Source organism: Cervus elaphus, chromosome 28, assembly GCF_910594005.1.
Source record: "Cervus elaphus chromosome 28, mCerEla1.1, whole genome shotgun sequence".
Taxonomy (NCBI): Eukaryota; Metazoa; Chordata; class Mammalia; order Artiodactyla; family Cervidae; genus Cervus; species Cervus elaphus.
In genome coordinates, this window is record NC_057842.1 from 22728906 (window position 1) to 22756261 (window position 27356).

Consider the following 27356-nt stretch of genomic DNA (forward strand, 5'->3'; position numbering starts at 1 on the left):
GAAACTCCAGTACTCTGGCTACCTGCTGGCAAGGGCTGACTCATTGGAAAAGACCCTGATGCTAGGAAAGATTGAAGGCATGAGGAGAAGGAGATAACAGAAGACAAGACAGTTGGATGGCATCACCGACTTGATGGACATGAGTTTGAGCAAGCTCCAGGAGTTAGTGATGGACAGGGAAGCCTGGTGTGCTGCAGTCCACGGGGTTGCAGAGAGTTGGACACGACTGAGCAACTGAACTGACTGACTGACTGTAACAAAGAAAGGAAGATAAATTCATCTGTAAAGCGATTCTAATCTCTAACATCATAAATTATTTCTTACTCTTATACACACAATTCCTATTGACTTCAAAGGCAGTTCTGTGCAGCAAGCAAGGGAAAAATTAGAGAGGTGGATTCAAAATTTCCCCCAAATCAAGAATAAATAAAAATGCTCATTCCTGGGAGGGAGTTTGGGGGAGAATGGATACATGTATGTGTATGTATGGCTGAGTCCCTTTGCTGTCCACCTGAAACCATCACAACATTGTTAACTGGCCATACTCAATATAAAATAAAAAGTTTAATAAAAAAATTTAAAAAGAAAGAATGTCAATTGGGTCACCCTAATCTTCAAGAGCTCATGCTCATTCTCAGTCATATCTTATTCTTTTGTGAACCCATGAAGCCCACCAGGCTCCTCTGTCCGTGGGATTCACCAGGCAAGAATACTAGGGGGGGTTCCCACTGCCTACTGCAGGGGATCTTCCTGACCATTAAATGCAAACAGTTCTACAAAACACACATTGGTTGTTGCAGTCCATGAACATAAGCCTCAAACCTTGCTTAAAATATTAATTTGAATATTGTTTTCCTTAAATCCGAATAGCAAGTCTACACGTGACATAAATGATTGGTTATATCATCCTAATTTTGTAAGACCAAGAACAATGAACTCTACTTCATCAGAATGGTGGGAGAACTGAGGTTCTCTTTAACAGACTCATTCAAACTACACAGAAGTTACCATTTCATTCAGGATTCTTAATTTTCAAAGAACTGAAGTCTTTCACTAAAATAAAAGAAAGTTCTTTGGGAAAAAAAAAAATGCCCATCCTTTTTAATGCATGGTGTTACTCACGCAACAGAGATATTTAAAGAGACAGGAGTAAGAAGCTGAAGGTCTAGACAGGAAGAAATAAGACAGAAGGTAAAACAGGGGTAAAAGAGGTGGTGGGGGGAGGGGGCAGACAAGGAGTAACAGTCACAACAGAGGAAGCATGTGAGACTCCACTAGCAGACAGGCGCGCTGTCTTAACGCCAGCTCTGCAGCTGTGGGTTAAGACCTTAAGGGCACAACTTGTCCTCATTCCCTTCATCTGTAACACCTGATGGGGAGCAGTGATACTGGATTAGCGCTTCTCCAACGTCAACAAGAAAAAGAATCGCTTGGGAGCATAGTTACAGTGCAGGTTCTGACTCAGCAGCTTGGGGGTACGGCTCACCTTTAGGAAGATTTTGCACTTTCCAGAAGTTCCAAGCGAGGCTATGCCAATGTTCCATGGACCATCCTTGAGTATCAGAACACTAGGTGATCCCTTGGGAGTGTTTAACTTCTAAAAATTGCTACTTTTTACAGCAACAGCAAGGAGAAGAAGGGTTCCCTGGTAGCTCAGATGGTAAAGAATCCCCCTACAATGCAGGACACCCCAGTTTGATCCCTGGGTCGGGAAGATACCCTGGAGGAGGAAATGGCAACCCACCCCAGTATTCTTGCCAGGACAGTCCCATGGACAGAGGAGCCTGGTGGGCTACAATCCATGGGTTTGCAGAGTTGGACAGGACTGAGCAGCTTTCACTTTTTCAGAAAGAGAAAGAATGGGACTGAAGGTAAGGAACACTGGGTTAAGAAAACAAGCAGTTTTCTCTGGCCAGGGACCCACTTCTCACGGGAGCCCTTGCACGTGTTCTTATAGCACATCACACTGTCCTGTGACCGTCCTCCAACGCCCCATCCCCACACCCTCTGCCTCTGGCCTGACCTCTCCTTCTGAGTTTGGTGTTTATTCTTTTTAACTAATCACTTTTACCTCTTTATTTATTGTTGGTTGTGCTGGATCTTTGTGGCTGTACGGGCTTTTTTCCTTTAGCTGCAGCTAGCAGGGGCCACCCCGTAACTGTGGTTCCAGGCTCCTCATTGCTGTTAGCAGGGGTCACCCCGTAACTGTGGTTCCAGGGCTTCTCTTATTGCTGAGCGTGGGCTCTAGGGCATGTGAGCTTCAGTAGCTGTCTTGCACAGACTTGGTTACTCCACAGCAGGTGGGAAATTCCGGGACCAGACATCGAACCCATGTCTCCTACACTGGCAGGTGGACTCTTTACCACTGAACCACCAGGGAAGCCCTTAAATAATCTTTTGAAGGAATTATATCCTCTATTTATTTGAGTTACACGGGATCCAAATGTAGATCATGCGTATTAAGGTAAAAGAAGACATGTTTCTGGTATGCTGTCAGTACACAGTGATGGGTGGGGTTCCACACCATGAATTTTATTAGGGGTGGAAAAAAAAAGAAAAATTCTACTGAAACACTATCCCTCTTGCCAACACTGAAGTCAGATTCTGTCATCGACGAATACCAAGGTTCAAATGGATTTTATGTAACATTCTTGGGGAATGCTCTCTATGAAAAGCTCTTATAGGGGAGGGAGAGGGTCAATATGGCACATATATTATATAAATTGAACTCTAGTTGATTTGTCATATTGTCTTCTTTCTATATTTTATTAATATGTTTACTAACATGTCTATGCCTTCATATTTTGATGATTTTGCCCTTATTTTTGAGTCTATTTATTAACAATTTTGGGCTTTCCTCTATGGCTCAGATGGTAAAGACTCTACCTGCAAAGCAGGAGATCTGGGTTCGAGACCTGGGTTCAATCCCTGGGTCAGGAAGATCCCCTGGAGAAAGGAATGCCTACCCACTCTAGTCTTCTTGCCTGCAGAATTCCATGGACAGAAGAGACTGGCGGGCTACAGTCCATGGGGTCACAAAGAGTCAGACACGACTTAGCAACTTTCACTCTCATTAACAATTTTAAGCCTTTCATGTTGCACATCCCTGAATATTCATTAGAAGGACTGATGCTGAAGCTCCAATACTTTGGCTACCTGATGTGAAGAGCTGACTCATTGGTAAAGACCCTGATGCTGGGAAAGATAGAAGGCAGGAGAAGAAGGGGACAACAAGAGGATGAGATGGCTGGAAGGCATCATCAACTCAATGGACATGAGTCTGAGCAAACTCTGGGAGATGGTGAAGGACAGGGAAGCCTGGCATGCTGCAGTCCACGGGATCGCAAAGTGTCAGACATGACTTAGCGACTAAAAACAACAACAATAAATTCCATGTGTAGAACTTCAGATTTAGAAATGATCCCTTTATTTTAAAAAGGAGATGCATAGAGACCAAGAGACTTGCAGGAGAAGGGGGAGCCCACCTTCTCAGTCACCATGCTCACTCATTTTAAGGGAAAAATGGTCCCACCATTTTCTCCCTAAATTATAGGCATGAAGAAAATTTTCAAATAAAACTGTGACTATCCATCATGGTCCTTCAAGGGAAAGAAAGCAAGAGAGACTTACAGAAGTCCCCTGAGCAGAAGGGAGGACAAGAGATAAACACACCGAGGCTCACACCTTCCCAGCTGCTGCACCCAGCAGACCTGGTTTAGGATCGCAATGCTCTGGAAGACACAACACCAAATACTGAGGAAAGACCAAGAAAGTCTAGCCTGCAAAAGAGGAGGCCTCATCAAATACTGAAAGACCTAAAGAGGCGCCAGATTTATTCTCTATCCAGAGATCCCATGAGAAGGGCTTGAGCAAAGTAAATGACGCCTATAAATTCAGAAATTTCTAACCATGAGGTCTCTCTTCCTATAAGTGGAAAAGCTGTCTCCTTTGGAAATGAGTTTCAAGTTATTAATAATTAAATTAAATTTAAATTAAAGTTAAGCAAATCTAAAGCTAAATATTACTGCAAATCAAGTTTCGGAGCAAGGAACTTTATTTCAAAAATAAGACTTACCAAGACACATTATCTTAACCTTCCAGACCCTTAAGCGTTAACTTCTTTCTCAAGAAACTGTTTCCATCTAAAACACTTTGTTTCACAAAGCTCATGCCAAGTGAGATTGGTTTACAAACACTAGTTTGGTCAACAATCATACAATTTTATCTATATTAAAAGGCCATGTAATGGTTAACAACTATATGTGCTCATGAGAACTCACAAGCTGTTCACTATAAAGAGTTCACTTTATTACGTGTAAATTATACCTTTATTTTAAAATGGTACTGAAAAAATGGTCCATCTGAAGTGGGGCTTCCCTTGAATACTCTCCCCACCAACAGCTTCGTTTATTCTTAACCTGATTTGCACCTTAAAAATCACCCAGCATAGTAAACAGAACAGCCCTTCCACCCCTTCTGAGCTCAGTGATTAGGGGCAGGTCATTTGGTCCCTGACCTCTCAAAGCTCATCATCTGTTAGAGGAGACACACATGACAAATCAACTGCTTTGCAGGATTCTGACAGCAACATCAGAGGTCAGTCTGGGGACAGGAGAGAGGTGACAAGGGTGGCTTCCGGAGCTGACGCCCAAACCATTCCTTGAAGAAAAGAGGAGTAACTTGGCAAGCAGATAGGAAGGGCGGAAAGCCTTCCTGTTGGGAGAATCATATGTATAAAAGCCATAAATCAAGAAATAAAACACTTACTCTGGAATCTAAGCAGGCCTGAGGTAGAGGATGTGAAGTGAAAGTGAAAGTCACTCAGTTGTGTCTGACCCTTTGCAACCCCATGGACTAAACAGTCCAGGCCAGAATACTGGAGTGGGTAGCCTTTCCCTTCTCCAGGGATCTTCCCAACCCAGGGGTCGAACTCAGGTCTCCCACATTGCAGGCAGATTCTTTACCAGCTGAGCCACAAGGGAAGCCTGAGGTAGAGGATATATACAAGGAAAGATGACAGGAAATGACTAGAGATTTATAGGTCAGATCAGACCTGGAAGAGTCTCACAAACTCTGCTGAAGAGGCTGGAACTTATCCTGTAGAGAACAGAGAGATGCTTCCTTGGTTAGAAACTGGAGACCACGTGTGGCTTTCAGCAGATGCTGACGGAGGCAGCAGGGGATGGACTGAGGGGAAAGGCAGGGAAACCAGCTGGGTCCGTGGTTCTCAAGTATCTGTCCGTTGCCCACAGAAGAACGATCTGCTCATTAAAAATGCAGATTCCTAGTTTCCACCCCAGATCTACTGAATCACCATCTCTGTGGGTAGGGCTCAGCAGTACAAACCTTTTCCCCTGCTGATGCTGATGGGCAGGCAACCAGCCTTGGAGACCACTACACCGTGCAAGAAATGAGCGCAACCTGGATCCAAGGGTTGCACTGCCGATGGAAAAGACAGGCAGATGTGAAAGTCACAAGAGTGAAATCTACAGGCGAGGTGGCTGATGTGGATGTGAGAGGTGGGAATGAAAGAAAAGCTTGGGGTTACTCCCAGATTTCTGCCCCGGCTGGTGGCACAGATGGTGAAGTTGTGGATCTGGGACAGAGCATAAAGGAAGAGGAGCAGGAGGTAATCAGCTGCTTTCTAAACCTCTTCTGCTTGAAGCACTCGTGGAACACCCAGCGGGAGGTATCCAGCAGGGTCTGCATCTGGAGCTGCAGACGACTGCCCAGGTGGCAGACACACAGAGGAGTCACTGGCAGTGAGAAGTCCTCCAGGGTTTCAGGTCACAAGGGAAAGAACACACAGTGAAAGACTAAAACGAACGAAGGCTGGACCCTGAGGAACACCTAAGGGAAGAGTGGGATCAACGGCTGTGAAGCAACCAGAGAAGAAGGAAGAGAAAATAGAAAAAGACGTGAGGACCAAGAGAGGGGATGGGCAACACACTCTATGGATGCAGAACCAACTGTTCTTTCCAAGTCTTTTTAAAGAGAAAAAATAACTGTCTCACAAGGTTGACGGGTGATAGGTAAGTGGGTACGTTCCCAGCACACGTGGATGCCACAGGCCCTTCCTTCTGTTGTACCCTGTTCCCTCTGCATCTCCATGCAGGTGGTCCTACCTCAGGGATCATCTGAGCCCCTCTGGCTAAGAGCCAAGCCCTCTATGTCTTCTAGGCCTTTTCTTCCCAACCTAAAAGAGTTCTCTAGGCTCTGAATCTGAACTCTCAAGTCAGACTAGCAGCCTTATGACCCCAGCTTTCTCATTCACCAGCTGAATAAGCCCCAGCAAGTTACCCAGTCTCTCTGACTTGACGGGTGATGATAGGATTGCCGGGAGGAATAAGACACGACGGACAGTGTCTGACAGAGAATAAGAGCTCAGCACATGTCAGCACTGTCTTTACCACTGACAATAATCAAACCACTAAATCCTCCTCTCTCCCAAGAGAAGAGTTAAACCAAATTAAAGAAAAATCGCCATCAGCAATTAATCTTAGCAGGAGACTGTAAAATGAGAAGACAGAATATTTTATAACTTATATGCTGAGAATACAGTGCATTTTATAATTTATTCAGGAGAGCAAATGCATAACAAGTCTAACTTTTTAATTACCTAAAAAAAAGTTCTTTTTTAAAAAACAAAAGCATCCTTTTAAGAAAATGTAAACCAGATTTTAATAAATAATAAAATATTTTTAGTCCAATAGTTTTGAAGTAACCCTTGGAAATTTCTACTCGTACACAAACAACTGTGATTAATTCTTACAACAAACTATGTATAGTAAAGCAATTTTCTTAAAAATCTCTATAGGTGTCTTTTTTCTTTGAAAGGCTTATCTCTTTTAAAGCTTTTTAGAACTCAGGATTTCCACCAGTTAGAATGAAATTTCGTCTGCAAGCAGTCTAAGCTGATAGTAGATTTACAGGGCTTCCCAGGTGGCTCAGTGGCCATCAAAAGAAAAATTAGTAAAAATTTAAAATTTTAGAAGATCCAAATTCCCAGAATTGATAAGAAAGGGCACATGGTTACAGGAGGAAATAATCTTCGTTGAGTGACAACTTGGGGAGTCACACGAAGCAGAGGGAATACGGCACCAAGGGACAGAGGACAGGACCTGAACTGACAACAGCTGGATTCCAGCTCTATCAGTCATTTTCGGGCCCCATGACTTTGAACCTGAAACTCTTGGGCCACAGTCTTCTATGTAAAACGGGGGTGATAATGTGTGTGCGCTCACTCAGTCTCGTTTGATTCTTTGCTACCCCGTGGACTGCAGCCCGCCAGGCTCCTCTGCCCATGGAACTCTCCAGGCAAGAATATCGGAGTGCGTTGCCATTTCCTACTCCAGGGGATCTTCCTGACCCAGGGATCAAACCCACATCTCTTGCATTGGCAGGCAGATTCTTTACCACTAGCGCCACTAGATTACCAAATCACAGAGTTGCTTTGAGGTTCAAACTGAAAACCCTCTGTAGGAAGCCACTCCAACATGAACCCTTTTGCACTTAAAATTCACTAAACATGAATTTCTTCTGAAACTTTTCAAGCACGCTGTGGTTGCCTCTAGCATGCCATGACACTGTCCTGGCACCGTCTGTTTAACTGTGTCCCACACCAGACGTGGCAGGGGCTGCAACCGTGATCTCTAAAACCACAGAGCTTCCCACGGTGGCTGCACCCACAAACGGTTGAGCCCCAGCACTCTGAAGACCACAGAGTATCTAGAAAATAGCAACTATTATTATGGCTACTGTGAGAATTCAAGACATTTTATTTTTACCAAAGTATAGTTGATTTACAGGCCTTCCCAGGTGGCTCGTGGTAAAGAACCGCCTGCCAGTGCAGAAGACCCAGGAGATGCATGCTCGATCCCTGGGTCGGGAAGATCCTTTGGAGAAGGACATGGCAACCCGCTCCAGTATTCTTGCCTGGAGAATCCCATGGACAGAGGAGTCTGGTAGGCCACAGTCCATGGGGTCACAAAGAATCTGCCACGACTGAGTGACAGAGCATACCCGCAGTTGATTTACATTGTTGTGCCAATCTCTGCTGTATAGAGAAGTGACTCAATGTTATACCTTATAGATTCCTAACATTCAAGATATTTCTAAACTGCCCTTTTGACTCCTGTAAAATGAGCAAGAGTCCTTGGTCAATATCATTCTAAAAGAAATACAAAGTCTCTGTTGGAGTGAAAAAAAAAAACTAAATATTCTATATAAATCCATGCCACTGCTGAGGTTCTCTTAAATACATTTTAATAACAATATTTTAAAATTCATAAAAATATTTTAAAATAATATTTTGAAATTCTTGTTTCTATCGTAGTACATAGTAATTGTAGTGTTAGTCTTTCAGTCATGTCTGACTCTTTGCGACTCCATGGACTGTATCCGCCAGGCTCCTCTGGATTTCTCAAAGCAAGAATGCTGGAGTGGGTTGCCATTTCCTGCTCCAGGGGATCTTCCCAACCCAGGGAACAAACTATTGCATTGCAGGCAGATTCTTTCGTCCAAGCTACCAGGGAAGCCCTAGTATATAGTAGATTATCAAAAACATTAAAGCTCCATCCTTGTGCTATTTGAAGTGTGGTCGCAGGCTTTCCTGGTGGTCCGGTGGCTAAGAATCCACCTGCCGGTGCAGGGGACATGGGTTCGTTCTTGGTCTGGCAAGATCCCACACGCTGAGGGACCACTAAGTGCAAGCACCCCATCTACTGAGCCCGAGCTCTAGGACCCTCAAACTGCAACTACTGAGCCCACAAGCCCACGAGGCCAAGCCCCACAACAAGAGAAGCCAGCAAAACAAGAAGCCCGCACACTGGAACTAGCAAGGAGCCCCTGCACGCAGCAACAGAGACCCAGCGCAGCCAAAAATAAATAACTAATTTAAAAAAAAGGTGTGGTCTCTGCGCTAGCAGAAAAGCTCCTCTTGGAAACTGACTTGAAATGCAGAAGCTCAGGCCTCACTCAAGACTTACAAAGCCAGAGCTCTGCTTTAATTAGTTTTCTAGGTGCTTAACACATTAAAGTCTATGAACTGCTTTAGTCCACTCAGAAGTGTGGGCCTACTTTATATAATACATAATCAAGTCATGTAATTTTGATCTGTTTGTTCCTAGAGCCTCGCTGAATAAATCAGCTGGTTTTGTTTTCTAACATCTACCTCTATTTAACCTCCCATAATGCTTAGTCGCTTAGTCGTGTCCGACTCTTTGTGACCCCATGGACAGTGGTCCGCCAGGCTCCTCTGTCCATGGAATTCTCCAGGCAAGAAAACTGGAGTGGGTGGTCATTCCCGTCTCCTGGGGATCTTCCCGACTCAGGTATCGAACCTGGGTCTCCTGCATTTTAAGTGTATTCTTTACCATCTGAGCCACCAGGGAAGCCCTTAACCTCCCATAGACAAAAGAAAAACACAAGTCCAGCAGCCAACGAGAGGCACTAACAGCTTCTGGCATACAGTCAAGACATCAAGAAGTATGTACCACACACTGTTCTCTATAACTATTCACCCCTCCTTACTAAATCAGAACCAACAACTGCAAATCAACTCCATGCTTTTAACACCTGGCAGCTAATCACTAATACTCAGGAAATGGCAACCCACTCCAGTACTCTTGTCTGGAAAATCTCATGGACAGGGAACCTAGTAGGCTACAGTCCATGGGGTTGCAAAGAGTTGGACATGACTGAGCGACTTCACTTCTTCTTCACTGTTATAAATCCATTCGCCTCTAAAGAGTACACAAAATAACAGTGACTTCATGTTACGCTGTACGCTGAGAGCACCCCAGAGAGAAACTGCTCTTTTTCTGAAGGATGTAGTCAGTGTCCTCCTCCAATTATTGTAAGTATCATGAGGGCCAGGGTTACAGCCATTCCTTGATGTACCTCTACAACAATACTTGCAAAAACTTGCTAAAAGAAATGTTTAATGAGCAAATGTAGATAACTGTTGTCAAGAAGAATCTGAGAAAGATCTTGTCTCTGTGCCAAGGATAAACTAAACACCCCCTCTTCTGGGTCCCATTCTAAAATGGGATGCTTAGTATATTCTTCAAGCCAAGGAAGATCTGGGGTATCAGCAAGGTGAAACAGGCAGAAGCAGAGGAGAAAGGTCTGGATACAAGGGGACAGGTCACCAGCTGAGATTTACTCTGAAAATGAAACATTCTGAAGACAGCGGAGGACTGAGGGGTGAGTCAGGGTGATGAGCAGGGAATGTCTGTCTGCTTTAACCCATCTGTGCTCAGGGCAGAGGATGCTGCTTTCAGGTTGGAAGAATGCCTGGATGAAGTCAAGGAAAGGGCAGCTCTTGAAGAATTTGGAGGCTGAGCTAGAAAAGACTAAGAGGTCAGAGTGTGATGGGCAGACTGGAAGGAGTGGAGCTCATCACCAGCAAGGCCAGGGGAAGGTGCAGGCTCTAACGGAGTCAATGGCCAACGTAGAGTTTTATGAACTCAACTGTATACTAGTCACACAAGAGCCTGCAAGGATGCAGAGAGGAGTTAACAGCAGAGAAAAAAGAATTCTAGTTCCAAGTCTACCTGTACAGAGAACACAATAAAGGTGAAAAGCAAGAGAAATGATAAAATTTCTCACAGAGAGCAGATAAAATAGGGACGGACTCAGGAGCTTCAAAGGAGAAAAGACAATAACAGAGACAAAGTGAGTGAGTCAATGTGTGATATGAGCTGCAGATCATTTACACAAAGGCTTAATTTGGGAGGGCTGGTTCTAGATGGATATTAATTATCTGGAAGGTTGGTCTATCTGCTTGGAAAATGGGGATAGTAGAAACGAACCCAAGATTGCAAAGCAGCTATACTCCAATAAAAATTGCTGCTGCTGTTGTTTGGGCTTCCCAGGTGGCTTAGTGGTAAACAATCTACCTGCCAATACAGGAGACGCAAGAGACATGGGTTCGATCCCTGGGTCAGGAAGATCCCCTGGAAGAAAAAAATGGCAACCCCCTCTATTCTTGGCCTGGAGAATCCCATGGACAGAGGAGCCTGGTGGGTTACAGTCCGTGGGCCACAAAGAGTTGGACACGATTGAGCAACTGAGCACCCACACATGCTGTTCTTTAATCATGAAGTCATGTCCAACTCTTTGCGACCCTATGGACTATAGCCTTCCAGGCTTCTCTGTCCATGGGACTTCTCAGCCAAGAATTCTTAAGTGGGTAGTCATTTCCTTCTTCAGGGGAATCTTCCTGACCCAGGGATAGAACCTGCATCTCCTGTACTGCAGGTGGATTCTTTACCAAGAGCCACCTGGGAAGCTCCAATAAAAATTAATTTAAAAAAAATTTTTAACTGAAAAAAAGAAAGAAAATGGGGATAGTAACATACTGAACCCACAGGAGTATAAGGATTAAATGTGACAAATACAAAGCATTGGTCCAAGAGCTTGGCATATAATAAACATTCAATAAATGTTCGCCATGATGACTGGACAATAAAACAGGATTTGTGGGACGAGTAAGGAGGCTGTGTTGCTTTATGCAAAGGCCACCAAAGAAAGATGGAGGTGAAAGATCTCAATTCCATCCCGGCTCTGTTACTTTTTAGTTGTACAGTTTCAAGTCTATCTCTTCATCATGGTGGTGGTTTAGTCACTAAATTGTGTCTGACTCTTGCAATCCCACCAGGTTCCTCTGTCCGTGGGATTTCCCAGGCAAGAAGTGGAATGGGTTGCCCTTTCCCTTTCCAGGGGATCTTCCCGACCCAGGGATCAAATCAAGTCTCCTGCCTTGCAGGCAGATTCTTTACCACTGAGCCACCAGGGAAGCCCTCTTCTAAGGACACTAAGAAACATTAACTAATACAAAGTGCATAAAATTCATATCATAGCGTTCTATAATTCATACCCATCCTACAGTAGAAGTTCAATAAACAGTAGTGAGTTCTACCATGTGCAGACGATATCTATATTCATGGTTTAAAAAATTACATATTCATCAAAGCCAGTGCAGGGCGATATAGGGCAGTCATAGGTCACAGGGAGAGGCAGATGTATATGCATGTGTGTAATATATACTTTTCAACCATGAATTTAGATATCATCTTCATATGTTGAAACTCACTGCTATTTACTGAGCTTCTAGTATAGGGTGATTATGGTATAAAATGCTGTAATATACATTTTATACACCTATGTTATTTAATGTTCACAGTAGGCATTATTTAACAACTCTATGATGACAAAATGGACTTAAATATATGTACATTTGATAAAGAAGAAGAATGCTATGTATACTGAAGCCAAGACAGAATGCAGGCAAGTAATCTTCTCATCCCATTTTCACACTTTGCTGGTCTTCTCAGAAAAAGCAGTTGCAAAACATCCTCCATGTGGTAATCTGAGAGTTCAAAGACCAAATATCACACCTAGCGCTATCAGTGTGGCTTTAAGAAAACCAAAAGCAAAAAAACACTGAGATACTACTGAAGTATGTGGTATGTTTTAATGGAACTTCGGTCAAGATCTTCTCCTGCGAACTGTTCTATTTGCTGAATATCCATAATGGATCCTGAATTCCTCTTCACTAATTAGCAATAGTTTCTAGTTCTTACATTATGAAGTATGGCAAACATTTTCAAAATTCACTTTGAATATACTTTCTTTTAAGGTTCTAGGCTAGTCCATAATATGGAAGTCAACTTCACCTTCTCAGGCTAAATACCACTACCACTTTTTGTATTTTATATATATATATACACACACACACAATATATATATATACTCATATATATGGTATGTATATATTTATATATGGACTTCCCAGGTGGCACAGTGGTAAAGAATCTACCTGCAAGGCAGGAAGCACAGGTTCAATCCCTGGGTCAGGAAGATCCCTGGAGAAGGAAATGAATGGCAATCCACTCCAGTATTCTTGCCTGGGAAATCCCACAGACAGAAGAGCCTGGCGGGCTACAGTCTATGCAGTCACAAAAGAGTCGGACACAATTTAGCAACTAAACAACAAATATGTACGTGTATATATATATATATATATATATATATATATATATGTATGTGTGTGTATATATATATGTATGTATATATATAATACTGTAGTTTAATTTCATACAATAGCCCTTACAGCACCATTAAGCATTTCAGATGCTTTTCTTTCGATTACCTCTAGTGGTATTATGACTGTGTTCAGATTTAGTGTTCTAAACAGTGATACACCTCCGAGGACTTTGCCTTCTTGCTGGGCGAGCTCAATGGGAAACAAGGCACTGGGCTAAGAGACCAAACCACCTCTTTCGATTCAACTGCCACGTGCAAGTTGTTTAACTTCTAAACATGGAAAATATCACTGCCTGCCAGGCCTAAACTCCAGAGTTGTGAAGTTCTTGGTAATCCTGTAAAGCAAATTACAAAGCCAAGATTGTCCTCCCTGTCATTTGCTACTTTCTAGCCATTTGCATGCATGTGTGCTAAGTCGCTTCAGTTGTGTTCGACTCTTTGCGACCCTATGGACTGTAGCCCACAGGCTCTTCTGCCCATGGGAGTCTCCAGGCAAGAATACTGGAGTAGGTTGCCAATCCCTTCTCCAGGGGAGCTTCCCAAACCCAGGGGTCGAATTCACGTCTCTTACATCTTCTGCACTGGCAGGTGGGTTCTTTACCACTAGTGCCACCTGGGAAGCCCTCCAGGACCATTTGGGTACTTTTTAAAAAAGCAACAGCTATGAATACTCTATAAATAGAGCCATTTTATGATAAACTAAAAACAAAACCACTTTTAGTGTTTTGGCAATGAACACTGAAGAAAGATCATTTCTAGAGATGCTATATTAATTGTATGACATATGACAATCTTTTTAAAATTGTAATAAAAAACACATAAACTTTACTATCTCAACTGTTTCTAAGCATAGATTTCATTAATGTACATTTCACTAGTGTACACGTCATTAGTGTTACATGTATTCACATCGTTGTGCAACCAGCCTCCAGAACTTTCTCATCTTGTGAAACTGAAACTCTATATCCGTTAAACAATTCCCTGTCTCCCCACCACCTTCCCAACCCCTGGCAACTAGCACTCTACTTTCTTTTTCTATGAATGTAACTATTTTAGGGACTTCATAATCACCAGTATTTGTCTCTTCCTGACTAGCTTATTTTACTTAGTATAATGTCCAAAAGGTTCAGCCATGTTGTAGCTTGTGTTGGAATTTCCTTTCTTTATAAGGCTGAATAATATTCCCTTGTACGTATATATCACAGTTTATCCTATTCACCCATCAGTGGATATTTGGGTTGCTCCCACTCTTGGTCATTATAAACAGTGCTGCTATGAATACGGGTGAACAAATATACATGAAATTCCTTAACAATACATGTCTGTGCCTAAGTTTTCATTTGATAAACAAATAAAATGAAAAAAGAGAAGCTTACTCCTTCAAATACTCTAGTTAAAAATCACAAATGCCTTGATGTGATCACACCTAACAATGAGAAACTGATTCCTCAGTGGGTTAATGCATTTGACTTTCAAATTCCAATTAAATGTGACCACAAATAAAGTATTATATTGAGATATTTTTTAAGAATTACAATATTCCATGGAGAAGAATAAATGACAAAAGTAAGATGCTTTAATACCAAAGTGCCTAACCAAACTAAGGAACATACTTACACCAAAACCATTTAATTTCTTTTGTTTTCCCTGTATGCTAAAACCTACATATTTGTAGCAATTCTACAAAAAATTTAAGCCATATTTCCAAATTTGTTAGAAATGCTCAAAAAGTGCTTAAAAACGAAAATCTTTTCTAATAATGTATGATAAAATTTGCATTTTCTATAAAAAAAAAAGTATGAAGTAAGATTAAGTTTAGACTATCTAAGCCATTGCTTTAGGAGATATTCTGAGAATTCAATAAAAAGGCCTTAAGGGGACATGTAGTTTCAAATCTTCTCATTGTACAAGCAGAAATATGAGCCCCTCCAAATCATGAGTAACTTGTCCAAAACCATGTAAAAAGCCATTCTCAGAATAATAAACTTATTCTTCAATGTTACTGCTATTATTTTTGACAAGATAGTTAACTCTGGGTTGTTTGAGAAATACCTAGATCATTAAAGGGGTAGAGTATTACAGCCACACACACTATGTCAAAAAAAGAGGGGCTTAAATATCTGTATCTCTGTGTTTTTTATTCCTTCACCTATCCCTTATTGAGCAGATAAGAGAAAGTGAAAAGGACTAAACATGAACCTGTTATTTTTAACATTTACACAGCACTAATACCAGTTTTACTGGTGAAGATTGGAATTGTTGCCTGGAGTCAGGTTTTCCGTTACTTATCAGTACATGTTTATTTGAAATTACTTTATCTATGTAAAGAATTTTTAAAAGCTTCACTTATATTTAGAATTTAAGAGCCAGGAGAGACCTCAAGAGATTACCTAATTCAGCTCAATTTGTAGGTGAAAAAAGTTGACTTGGAAAAGCAAAGTGCCCCTATACACACTCACTGGTAATTTGTGGCAGGTCCAGGACTAAAGCCTAAAGTCTAAACCCCAGTCCAGGGTCCTCTCCATCTGCGACACCACGTGCCCCCCTCACTTGCGCACACACCACAATGCTCATGTGCAGAGGATGGAGAGAGAGGAATGGCATCTGATTCTAAATCTCTTGAGAATATTCTGTGCTACTAACTGATTTTATGGTTTGATTCCTTCATTCAACTGAGTCAACACTGATTGACTTAAGACTAACTTATGATAAAGATCATTCTTAAACTCTCCATTATTTAGTGGAATCCCTTAAACTCCCCATAATTTAGTCTAACCCCAAACCTTACTAATATTTATCAATCAGAAAGTATCTGAAATGTCACTATCTGAAATCAAGCTAGATTAAGAGAGTTGTGTCAAGCCAACAAATGTATGGGCACTCCCTAGTGTTGGGGAGAAAAATACTAAGAAGGGAAAAGATAAGTAATGATGAAGGGTAAACAGTGCAAGAAAAGAGAGTCTCAGAAGAAACTGCACAAGGAGGTACATGAGCGATTGCTCAGGGCAATGGGGTCAGATGAAGCAAGGAACTGCGCTGGGTACCCGGGCTGAGAAAGGCTCCACGTGGGAGGGAGACTGAGGCAGGGCCTGGTGAAAGGCATGTGGGAAGGGAACCAGGGAGAAGGGCAGTAATGGCAAGAGCAGTGTGACAAGGGACATCACGTGCGCCTGTTTTACTCAAGCGTGAGTGTCCCAGGTTGGCTCAAGCTGCAGGTCTGTGGGCAGGGACCAGGGTAGACAGGAGAGCTGGAAATTGGGTTTTGAGAGCCTATGTATTTCTTCCTCCCCTCTCTTCTCTAAAAGTCAGGATCCAAATGATTTTTTAACATATGTATTGTAATTCATTCTCATTCTAAGGGAAAATGAAACAATGGCACCTTAATTGAACAGGAAAAAATGTCCTAATAAGGAAAAAAGAAAAAAGAGCCATCTCAATGTGAGAAAAGACAGATTCTGCTACCTAACTCTTCTCTATGTGACCACAGACGTCTAATTCGAAATAATAAGTGACTCAATAAATCAAAGATAATACTTTGGTTAACATTAAATCATTCACTAATGATATTATCACAGGACTGACGAAAAAAACAAAACACTGAATTTTAAAAGGACGATCAACTTCTTGTGGCTCTTAAGATCACAAAAGCACTCACTGATATAATTATCTATGTAATTCTTTTTTTTTAAATTTTTTTCTTGCCTTCTTTTTCTTTTATTTATTAAAAAAAATTTTTTTTTCATTTATTTTTATTAGTTGGAGGCTAATTAGCTATGTAATTCTTAAAACCGTGTTTCCCAAAGCCAAAGAATCTAACTGTGTAAAATTGTGTCCCGATGCCAGTTTTAGAGCATGTGTTGTTTTCCCCTCCTGGCATTCCATCTGTGATTGGATACTTTGGGGGAATGGACGAGAGCATCAGACATTAGAGTCCAGGACCAAACAAACAAAACCCTACAGCCGAATGGACTTCCTGGAGGCTGCAGGGAGGCTGTGAAAGGACAGAAAGAGGACTTCAGAGGACTTCATTGAAAACACGGCCTAAGGGAGACGCCACGTTAGAAGATGAACATGTATTTGTCTTTCACTGCCTAGAACTTAGAATGTCTTTTCTCAAAGAAACACTGAAAGTGACGAGTTCCCACGCTAGTCCAAACAGAAAACCTATTTTAGATAATGACGCAGATTGAAAAACACAACTATACATTAACTGTGACAAATAACAAGATCAATGCAACGATGCTGTGCTCCGCTCAATCGTGCCCACCTCTTTGCAGCCCCGTGGACCGTAGCCCGCCAGGCTCCTCTGCCCAAAGAATTTTCCAGGCAAGAATACTGGAGTGGGGTGCCATTTCCTACTCCAGGGGATCTTGCTGACCAGGAATTGAAACCCTGTTTGTCTCTTGTTTCTCCTGCATTGGGAAGCCCCAGTGTAACTGAATAGCCTGTTTAAGACCCATGTGCCTCTGGGGCCCAGGAAACTGTGAAACAGACCCTTGCCTAGCTGAGCTGAGTTAAACACCCCCTTCTGTGAGCCATCAAGTTTCAGCACACCAAGCTGACTCACTGGCACTTAAACTCATTCCTAGTTTCCATGGACTTTTAGTTTTGACAGCCATTTTTAGTCCACCTATCAAACACTCTCCAACACCATCCATGTCAATTCCACATGGGGAAACAGCTTAAATACCCTAAAGACGGAGCCATACACTCCTCTCACGACTAAAGACTGCCAGGCAAGTGGAAGTGGAGACACGGAGAGTCGAGGAGTTTCCTGACCTTCCCCAGGCTCCAGCGAGCCCTGACCCTCACTCTGACCACACTGCTTTGAGACCACGACAGCAAGGAAGGTGGAATGGCCGTCATCCCCCAGACTTCACAAGCTGCCTGGAGTGGTGACCACTTGTCCTCCTTCTCTCCCAGAACCATGTCAGCACATGGCAAGTGATGAGATAAGAAGGAAAGTTTATACAAGCCTCGCTTCCAGATTTCATCATCACCCCACAAGAGTCCTCCACCCTCTTGGACCACACATCCTCTTCTCCCATCTGACACTCCAAAGTGAGGGGAAGGTCAGATAGACTGGCCTTTCACACTCTGATCTCAACTCCTACTCATCTACCTACTCTGATCTCAACTCCCAAGTAGACAACTCATTTTTCACCCAACTAGAGTGTGCTATATTAGTGAACATAGATCAGTGCCCAGCCCAGCACACATGCCATGTGGAAACATATTCCATGAACGATGGCTGTTTACAAACAAACACGTGGTCAAAAAGAAATATGGAACCTCGAGAGACAACTGGCCTTAGAGAGGACATGCTGGTTATTAACTTTCTAAGATGTTTCTTTGTTAATGTTAGTTACACAAAATGCTACTAATAAGTAATTACTAAAATAATAAATGCAATGGAAAATACAGACAATTAGGGTATTTATAAGTCGGGGATATTGACTCATCAGTTTTGAAATTGTATATACAATTTTTCTTGAGTAGATATACACTTTGAGCCCAGGATCCCAGTCCAATGATATTAATGATATAAAGTGAAAGAACAGAGGAAAATACCACAATGACATCAGACATACTCTAATGCCACCAACTGCTATTAAAAAAGTCCTGTAAAAAAAAAAAAGTCCTGTATCAGTCTATACTTTCCTTTATATTATAAACTAAGACTCACTTGTTCAAAATACCTAAAAATACAGAGAAAAATTATTTTTGCAGGTTTTCTAAGAGTACAGTGCTTTCACAGTTTCAATTCCAAGGTATACAGTGTTAATTACATGGTAAAAGTAACATTTTGCATGTTCATACACTGTGGGACATATTCTACATTTGCTAGATATGTGTCTTTGAAAAGCCCGGTTTTTATGCATTGCTTTGGACATGTGTTATTAAATATCACCATTTAATATAATAGCAAAAAAAATTTTATTTTTCCAGACATCGCCCTAGGGCAAAAATCTTTGAAATCATCAAATGTACTCCCCAAATGTGTAACAACTATTCCTATTAGACTGCCCAAGGTAGACAGAGCTAGGCAGAAACCTTGACACTAACTTTACACTTAGGCAGACACCTCTGGGGAGAGAAATATTTAATGAGACGACAGAACAGAAAGCAAGAAGCCCACAGCTACCGCGTGGGGATGAATGCACTCTAAGGCAGGCAGCCTTGTTCATCTCTTGCCCTCCCTGGAGGATGTGCATCCTTTTACCAGACTCATCACTCTTTCTCAAGACCATCTTTCTCTCTGCCCACTTTTATCTTATCCTCCTTCCAAATTCATCAACTTTTCCTTCAGCCTCATCTCCTAGGCTACTTTTCTACTTTGAAACTCCTTCACCCAGATATTCATGAAATTACAGGAAGAAGGGCCTCTTGGAATCAGTCGTGTGAATCAGCCGAAGACAGGAGAGCACAGAAGTGGGGGTGTGGCGACAGGGCGAGAAGAAATGGGGCAGCAGTGGGTTCAGACCAGCTCTTCTGCCTGAGTCTGAAACAGTCCTCCTTACACAGCAGCAAGGCAGAGCAGACTATATCCGACTAAGCCTCTAAGTTGGTTAAGAAATACCATCTACCTACACTAGGTAGCTCATTACAGAAAGCAAGGAAGCAGTCTCAGGTTTCGTAAGTGGATAGCCAGAGCATGGGCAAATACCTTACCTCTGACCTGCTAGAGAGAGGTCATTTCTTTCTGGTAGCTACTCTCATTTCTCAGGCTTGGTCCACAATATTATACTATTTTACTTGCCTTTCACAGGCTAGCGGAAAGCTTTCACATGAGGGAACTGCACGAAATTTCCCACTTCATTTGTGATTTTTTTTTTATACCAGCATCATTAGGAAGGAACTGACCATCACAGAAAGGTACATTCTACCTTTGCTCTCAATGGTTCTGAAACTGAGCTTTCCCAAAGGTGGGAAAGCTCTGAGGGAGGGAAGACAGGCAGGCAGGCAGAAGTCCTGGGTGTGGCTGGCTATATGGAGATTGGAGGACCTTGACAATGTCTGGAGTCTGAAATATGCAAAGTGCAATTATCTGCCAACCAGTCTGCCTGAAGTTCAGCTCTGCACAATTGTGTAATGGGAAACCCTGATGCAATGTTTAAATTACCAAAATCACAGAGATGAAGGAAATGATACATCTCTCCCAGTTTTTGTTGGTACCACAAAACCTCAATAGATACTACATAGAAGGGAGACTTTAAAAATGAATGATTCCATTAAAAACTGTTTTTTAACCATTTTCAAGTGCAACAGCTAATTAAATCGCTTATTTCTCACTGTCAAACTTAACATCTTCTGAGAAAGAACTTTGCTAAAGAAGTTAAAACCGAGGCAATGCCAAAGAATCATTTTGTCTCCCACAGAAATAATTTCAGAATACGTTTCTTCCCACAACATATATCCATATATTCATGCTGCAACCACTGCCTCTAACAACAAACACCAAACCAAACAACAGACACCAAACTATAGGACTATATTTCCATTTCTAGGGAAGGGAGGCACGGTGGTAACATGTCATATAAACCTCTTCCACTGTTGGCATGCAGGGCAATATTGCAAAAGGACTGGCAAAGGATAAAACATAAGATCCCTTCTAAAATCCTGTTGGCCTCGTTTTTTTTTATTTCAAAAATTTGTAAACGCTCTAAACCCAAAAGTAACTGAAGCAAATAAAGAAAACAGATGGTAAAGTATAACAACTGCCTCCCCTTAGGCAGGAAAGCCGCCTAGCTCAGCTAACTAAGGATCCCTGTCAAACTGCGACGGCGAAAGAGAAAAGTTGGCCAATTTAAGAAAATGGTACCCAGGCAGGCTTCTGGGACCATCTCTAGGTGCTGCTGTAGAGACCCCCCCCCCCCCCATCCTACAGATTCCCCATTTCTCTTCCGGTTGTTTTATCTTTCCCCCCTCCCCCAGACCGCACTGCACTGCGCAAAGCCATCGCAGACAATCACTTGGAACCTCCGTGCGGATGAAAATGCCTCAGAAACTAACCCCCTCCCAGGTTCAAGGAGCCGAACAATGGCTCCCGACTTTTCCTTCCAAACGGTGTTGCGGACGGACGAGCCAGACAAGAAAATTACGGGCAGGTGCGTCAAGGCAACCAGGAGCCCAAAAGGACAACGACCCCCCCACCCCCACCCCGGGGCCCTGGTCCCCTCCCCCGAGCCCCATCACGGAATGTTCCTAAAGGTTACAGCAGACCCCGGAGCCGGAGAGAACGGTCAGAGCCCGGCAGGTGCGCGGCCACAGGGTGGGGCGGGCCTGCGCCAGGCTCCAGCTGCGATCGCAGCGCCTGCATCCGAGAAACCTGGCAAGACCCGCTGGAAGGAGCTCAGGAGGGAAACCGTGCGGGCGCCGGGGGAGGGGAGCGCCTTAACGTTCGGATCCGATTAACCAGTGCCCGCCCGCCCGCCCGCCGGTCCTCGGCTCCGCAGCACCCCAACAGCCGCCGGGCGGGGAGCGGAGGGCAGTCGGGGCCGAGGCCGAGGTCCCCCCGGGGGAGGATGGCGAGGATGGAGAGGACGGCGAGGATGGCGAGGCGGCGGCTTTACCTGTGATGGACAAGGTCCAGCGGTAGAACTCCACGGTGTCGTTGAGCGCCGTGGACACCGCGTTCAGGACGCTGCCCGGCTCCGAGTCCAGGAGCCCCATCCCGGCCGAGAGCGGGCGCCGGCGGCGACGCGAGGAGGAAGCTGAGACCCCGCGGGAGGGCTGGCCTCTGCGGCTGCGGCGGCGGCCGGGGGACCCCCCTTCCCCCGCGAGTCCCCCCGTCTAACGGCGGCGGCGGCGCCGCAGCTGCGTCCTCGCCTCTTCCTCGGGGCGCCGCGGCGGCGGGCACGCGGCGGCGAGGAGCCGGGTGGAGGGCAAGGGACCGTCGAGGCTCCCGGGAGGAGGAGGAGGAGGGAAGGAGAAGCAGGAGGAGGAGGAGGTGGAGGAGATGCCGCCGCGCGCGCCGGGCGCTGCACCAGTCTGCCGCCGCGCGCCGCCGCCGCCGCCGCTCCAGTCTCCTCGGCCGGCGTCACGTGGCCGCGCGGGGCGGAGGGGCCGGCGCGCCCCTCCTCCCGCCCGCGCGCGCGCGCGCGCGGGGACCCGGCGCAGGGATGCTGCGGCGGGGGCGGCCGCCGCGCAGGCGCCCCGGGTACCCGCTCCGGCCGCCTCGTCCGGGGACCCCCGCACGCCGGCTTCCCCGCGCCCTCTCCTCCCCGGTCACCCGCCCCACCGCATCCTCATGCCTTCCCCGCCTCCCTCTCCCTCTAGGCCGCTGCAGAGAAGTCCTCCGCCTGCCCACAGGTGACCTCGCATCCGCCCGGGATGCATCTTAGAAAACAGGACGCGGGGAGGATGGGCGTCTTGTGGGCAAGGCTGAGTTAGGCGACGTGCTTTGGTCCTTACCTGTCAATCATTTCGATGTCCCTTGGGTTTTTGTTTGTTTGTTTGTTTTTTGGTTTGTTTCACCTCAGCCTGCACAGATGTCACCACGATAAGGGAGATGCTGAAGCCGTCCTTCTAAATAAGTAAAAGGTTATTTATCTTCTAAGCTACGGTGATGGAGAATGGACTTTGGGGAGCTAATCATTAACAAGTTAACAAATAATTTGAATAAACGCTTGCGTTTATTGTTCGGCAGAGACTTTTAATATTCAGGAAGTAATCAAAGCAGTGTAATTGTTAAATGAGGTTATGGTAGTTAAACGAGGTCATTAGAAGAAAGAGGGCCTAGAGAGGCCTTACGGTTAGAGAAGTCTGCTCAGACCTGAAGGAGTTGTGGTGAATCTGAAAGGATGATTACTCAGGAGACAAAAGACAATCTAGGCAAAAGAGGGAAGAGTTGTTTGTTTATTTATTGTTTAGGTAAGAAGAAGAAGATAGGAGGCAACAAGATAGTCTTACCCTGAAAAGTGAACCTCTAAAAAGTAGCAAAACTACACTACACTCAGTTCATAATTAGCTTCTGACATCAAACAAGACCTTTGAGAATAGTCCAATAACCTTTTCCCCTACTTGATATTTAAGCATGTCGCCTACTTTTTGTGTAATCTTTTCACCAATTGTTGGTTTAGGATGCTCGGGTTAAAGGCCATTGATTCATAAATAAATACAGGCCTTTGAGTGCAGTGTTAATTTCTTGTGCTCTTTGACAGTATTAAAATAATCTGAATACTATCTTTTGTCATAGTTATTTATTTGTTTTCCAGTTGACCTGTTATATGATCTTTGATTTTATTTTATATTGGAAGCATCCTGGAGGATAAGACTTATTTTGGGTTCCTTTTCGAACACCCAACCCAGTGCTATAATAAGTATTTATGATGATGTCAAAATGATAATATATTTTTTCAGAACATAAAAAGAACTGTATGAGGCAGACATTTTTAGGAAAGAAGAGATAACTAAAAGTAACTGATGTACTGCACAAGCAACCATCAGTTCAGTTCAGTTCAGTCGCTCAGTCATGTCCGACTCTTTGCGACCCCATGAAGCAACCATAGTCTTCATTAAATGCTCTTTTTTTTTAAATTAACCAAACAAAATGTAATTTATCAAAAGCCAGACTAAAAGTTTTTGGATTGAAATATGCTTTCTCAAGTCTGAACCTAAATTTATGTGTATCTGTCCGATTCTAGAAGCTATACACTATGTATAAAACATCCTGTCAAGTTTGGGGAGTGGATTGTTGTTTTAGTTGCCAGGTCCCGTCTGACTCTTGTGTGACCCTGTGGACTATAGCCCACCAGTCTCCTCTGTCCATGGGATTTCCTAGGCAAGAATACTGGAGTGGATAAGAGTGGATAGTGATCGACAATTTACTCTTCTATTTTGATAGTCTGGCAAGGTTCAGATTAGTTTGAATTTCATCTAGAAAATTGACTACTATTTCTGCATTGTGAGATCCTACATACTTTATTTGGAGAACAGATCCCTGCCCTCTTTTCCTTTCACATTTGCAAAATCTCAGCATCTCTACTTGTTTAATACAGTGTCAAATTCTTAAAACCATTTCAGATGGTTTCCCCAGCCTCTTTTTTACAGCGAGGCCAACTTAAGTGCCTATATTCACTAGGGGGCGCCTGTCACATATACGAAAATTCTAGACAAGGGATGACAGAAACATCTGGCAGGGCACTTGCACTGCCTCCATGACCTACCGGGTGGAGTAGTATCTTTATTTGCATTTATGGGCTGTCCAAACATACACCAAGAACCAGAGCCCTAGAACTTACCTGCCCTGACCTATCAGCCAGCATGGAGACTGACCGGCCAGTCCTCAATTCACAAGATGTGTACAAACACCACTGGCTGACCAAACCCAAAGTCTACCTACTCTGTGGAACAGAAGGAGAACTGCATGTCCACTCAGCTAGAGTGGCAGCCATCTAACCAAGATCTTGGTGGCATTATGTCAGAACAAAATCAGATACAAGCATGCATGGTTGGTATCTGCAAAATTTTGAGAATGGAGTTCTTTCTTGGGGAATGACTATAAATACAACAGAGTTACCTACAAAAACTAAAGGAAAGGATATGATTATAATAAGATCATTTTACATAAAATAGCAAAATATATTTTAAATGTCTTCCAGTCCATACAGAGTTAAGAATATAAACCAAGCTATCCACTTTTTTCCCCCTAGTGTTTCTATATTTCCATGTTGTCAATATTGTCAGCAACCTATGCTTTCAAAGAAAGCAGAACCGAAAAATCTGTTGACTCGGGAGTGAAAGGAAGTCTGATAAAGAGCAGTAGAGAGACCCTGAATCTTACAGAAGTAAATGTTGCCAAGTGGATCATACTCACAGAAAATGAAGAAAATTGATGCTAATATTAATTGCTGTCTATTAGTTCTAGTTTTCTGTTAATTCCACTGGCCATTCCACCCCTACTCCATAAAGGTAAAAAAGTATGTAGTATCCATTACACCATGAAAGAAAGTGAAAGTGAATCACTCAGTTGTGTCCGACTCTTTGTGACCTCATGGGCTATTCAGTCCATGGAATTCTCCAGGTTAGAAGACTGGAGTGGGTAGCCTTTCCCGTCTCCAGGGGATCTTCCCAACCCAGGGATCAAACCCAGGTCTCCCATATTGTAGGCGAATTCTTTACCAGCTGAGCCACATATATTCTTAGCTAGTTTGGAATTACAAGCTTTGCCTTAAGGCATCTTTCATTAAAATTTTTTTTAGGATGTTTACTTTTTTGTTACCTTGTATTTAATTATTTTTATTATATGAAGTGGATATTGATTCTCCTGATAATTCTTGTGTACTGAAAAAATTACAAATAAAACAATGAAGTGAAAATCCCTCACAATCTCATCTCTCTTATTTTTCCAGATTTTTACACATCTGTTGGAGAAGGAAATGGCAACCCACTCCAGTATTCTTGCCTGGAGAACCCCATGGACAGAGGAGCCTGGTGGGCTGCTGTCCATAGGGTCACACAGAGTTGGTCACGACTGAGGTGACTTAGCATGCACGTGTTACGAGTCTATATAAGCTCTTTTCTCTTTACACAAATTTTTATTTTAATGCTATTCTATAATCTGCTTTCTAAAAACAACAATAGATTAGGAACACTTTTCAATGCAAAAATACTGACTATGTAATATTCCATTATATGGATATACCACAATTTATTTAGTCTCTGCAATTTAGATTGTTTCCAACTTGAGCTATTATAGCAATTTAACTATTAGTATCCCAGTATGCACAATTTTGTGAACTTGTCTATATTCTTAGCATAAATTTCTGCAAGGGAAATTTCTGGGTCAGGGAGCTTTAATTTAAAATTTTGGGTATCTGATGATTGATTAACCTCCAGAAGTATATCAGTTCATAACTCCACCAAAATTATGAAAGTGTGCTCATTTCTCTACACCCCATTATTCTTGCTGAATTTAATTATGTTTTATAATCATTACCAATCAGATAAGCTGATAATGATATTTACTGTTGCCTAACAGTTAAGCATGTTTATTGGCATTTAAGCTTCTTTCTTTTGAGAATTGTCTACTTGTATTCACTGTACAGTTTCTATTAGTTGCATCTATTTTTCTTACTGATTTATAAGAGATTTTATGTAATAAAGTTATTGCTCTGTGTGTGTGTGCTAAGTTGCTTTAGTCATGTCCTCCTCTTTGCGACCCCATGGACTATAGCCCTAACAGTTTGCTATGTATGTTGCAAATGTATTTTCCCAGTTTATTTATATTTTACTGGATTTATTATAATAATTTTTTTCTGTTTGTCTTTTTTATCTTTTCATTTTTTTGGTGGCCAGACCACTCAGCATGTGGGATCTTACTTCCATTTAAAATACAATGCTCAAAAAAAAGGAGTACCAAGAAAAGGATCTTTGAAGAAAGAGTTAAATGAAATGAGAGAGTCATAAATGCAAAGGCCTTGGTGAACTCTGATTTCTCCTCAATCTAGAATCACATGTTTCTACTGTTTATTTATTTATTTGGCTGCACCAGGTCTTAGTTGCAGCATACAGGATCTTTTTGTTGATCATGGGGAATCTTTTAATTGTGGCATGCAGGATCTAGTTTCCCAACCAGGGATCAAACCACACCCCCTGCAGTAGATGTTGGAGTCTTAACCACTGGACCACCAGGGAAGTCCCTATAATAATTTTTAACTGTGCATATTGGAGGCTGGGGATAAAGCATAAGTTAGGCTCACTCAAGGCTCTATATTGTCAACCTTCTTGTTTAACTTACATGCAGAGTACATCATGAGAAACGCTGGGCTAGAAGAAGCACATGCTGGAATCAAGATTGCCGGGAGAAATATCAATAACCTCAGATATGCAGATGACACCACCCTTATGGCAGAAAGTGAAGAACTAAAGAGCCTCTTGATGAAAATGAAAGAGGAGAGTGAAAAAGTTGGCTTAAAGCTCAACATTCAGAAAACTAAGATCATGGCATCTAATCCCATCACTTCATGGCAAATAGATGGAGAAAGTGGATACAGTGGCTGACTTTATTTTTGGGGGGCTCCAAAATCACTGCAGATGGTGATTGAAGCCATGAATTTTTAAAAGATGCTTACTCCTTGGAAGGAAAGTTATGACCAACCTAGACAGCATATTAAAAAGCAGAGACATTACTTTGTCAACAATGGTCCGTCTAGTCAAGGCTATGGTTTTTCCGGTAGTCGTGTATGGATGTGAGAGTTGGACTATAAAAAAAGCTGAGCACCAAAGAATTGATGCTTTTGAACTATGGTGTTGGAGAAGACTCTTGAGAGTCCCTTGGACTACAAGGAGATCCAACCAGTCCA

The 27356-nt window shown here is 43.0% G+C and overlaps 1 protein-coding gene across 1 annotated transcript in view; it reads right to left on the reverse strand.

Moving 5' to 3' along the window:
* Positions 1–21762, reverse strand: part of ELOVL4 (ELOVL fatty acid elongase 4) — a 36766-nt gene extending 15004 nt beyond the window's left edge. Inside the window, exon 1 of the mRNA XM_043890391.1 lies at positions 21624–21762. Coding sequence (XP_043746326.1) covers positions 21624–21723 — 100 coding nt within the window. The 5' untranslated portion in view covers positions 21724–21762. The remainder of the gene's footprint in view (positions 1–21623) is intronic.
* Between the last annotated feature and the right edge of the window lie 5594 nt (positions 21763–27356).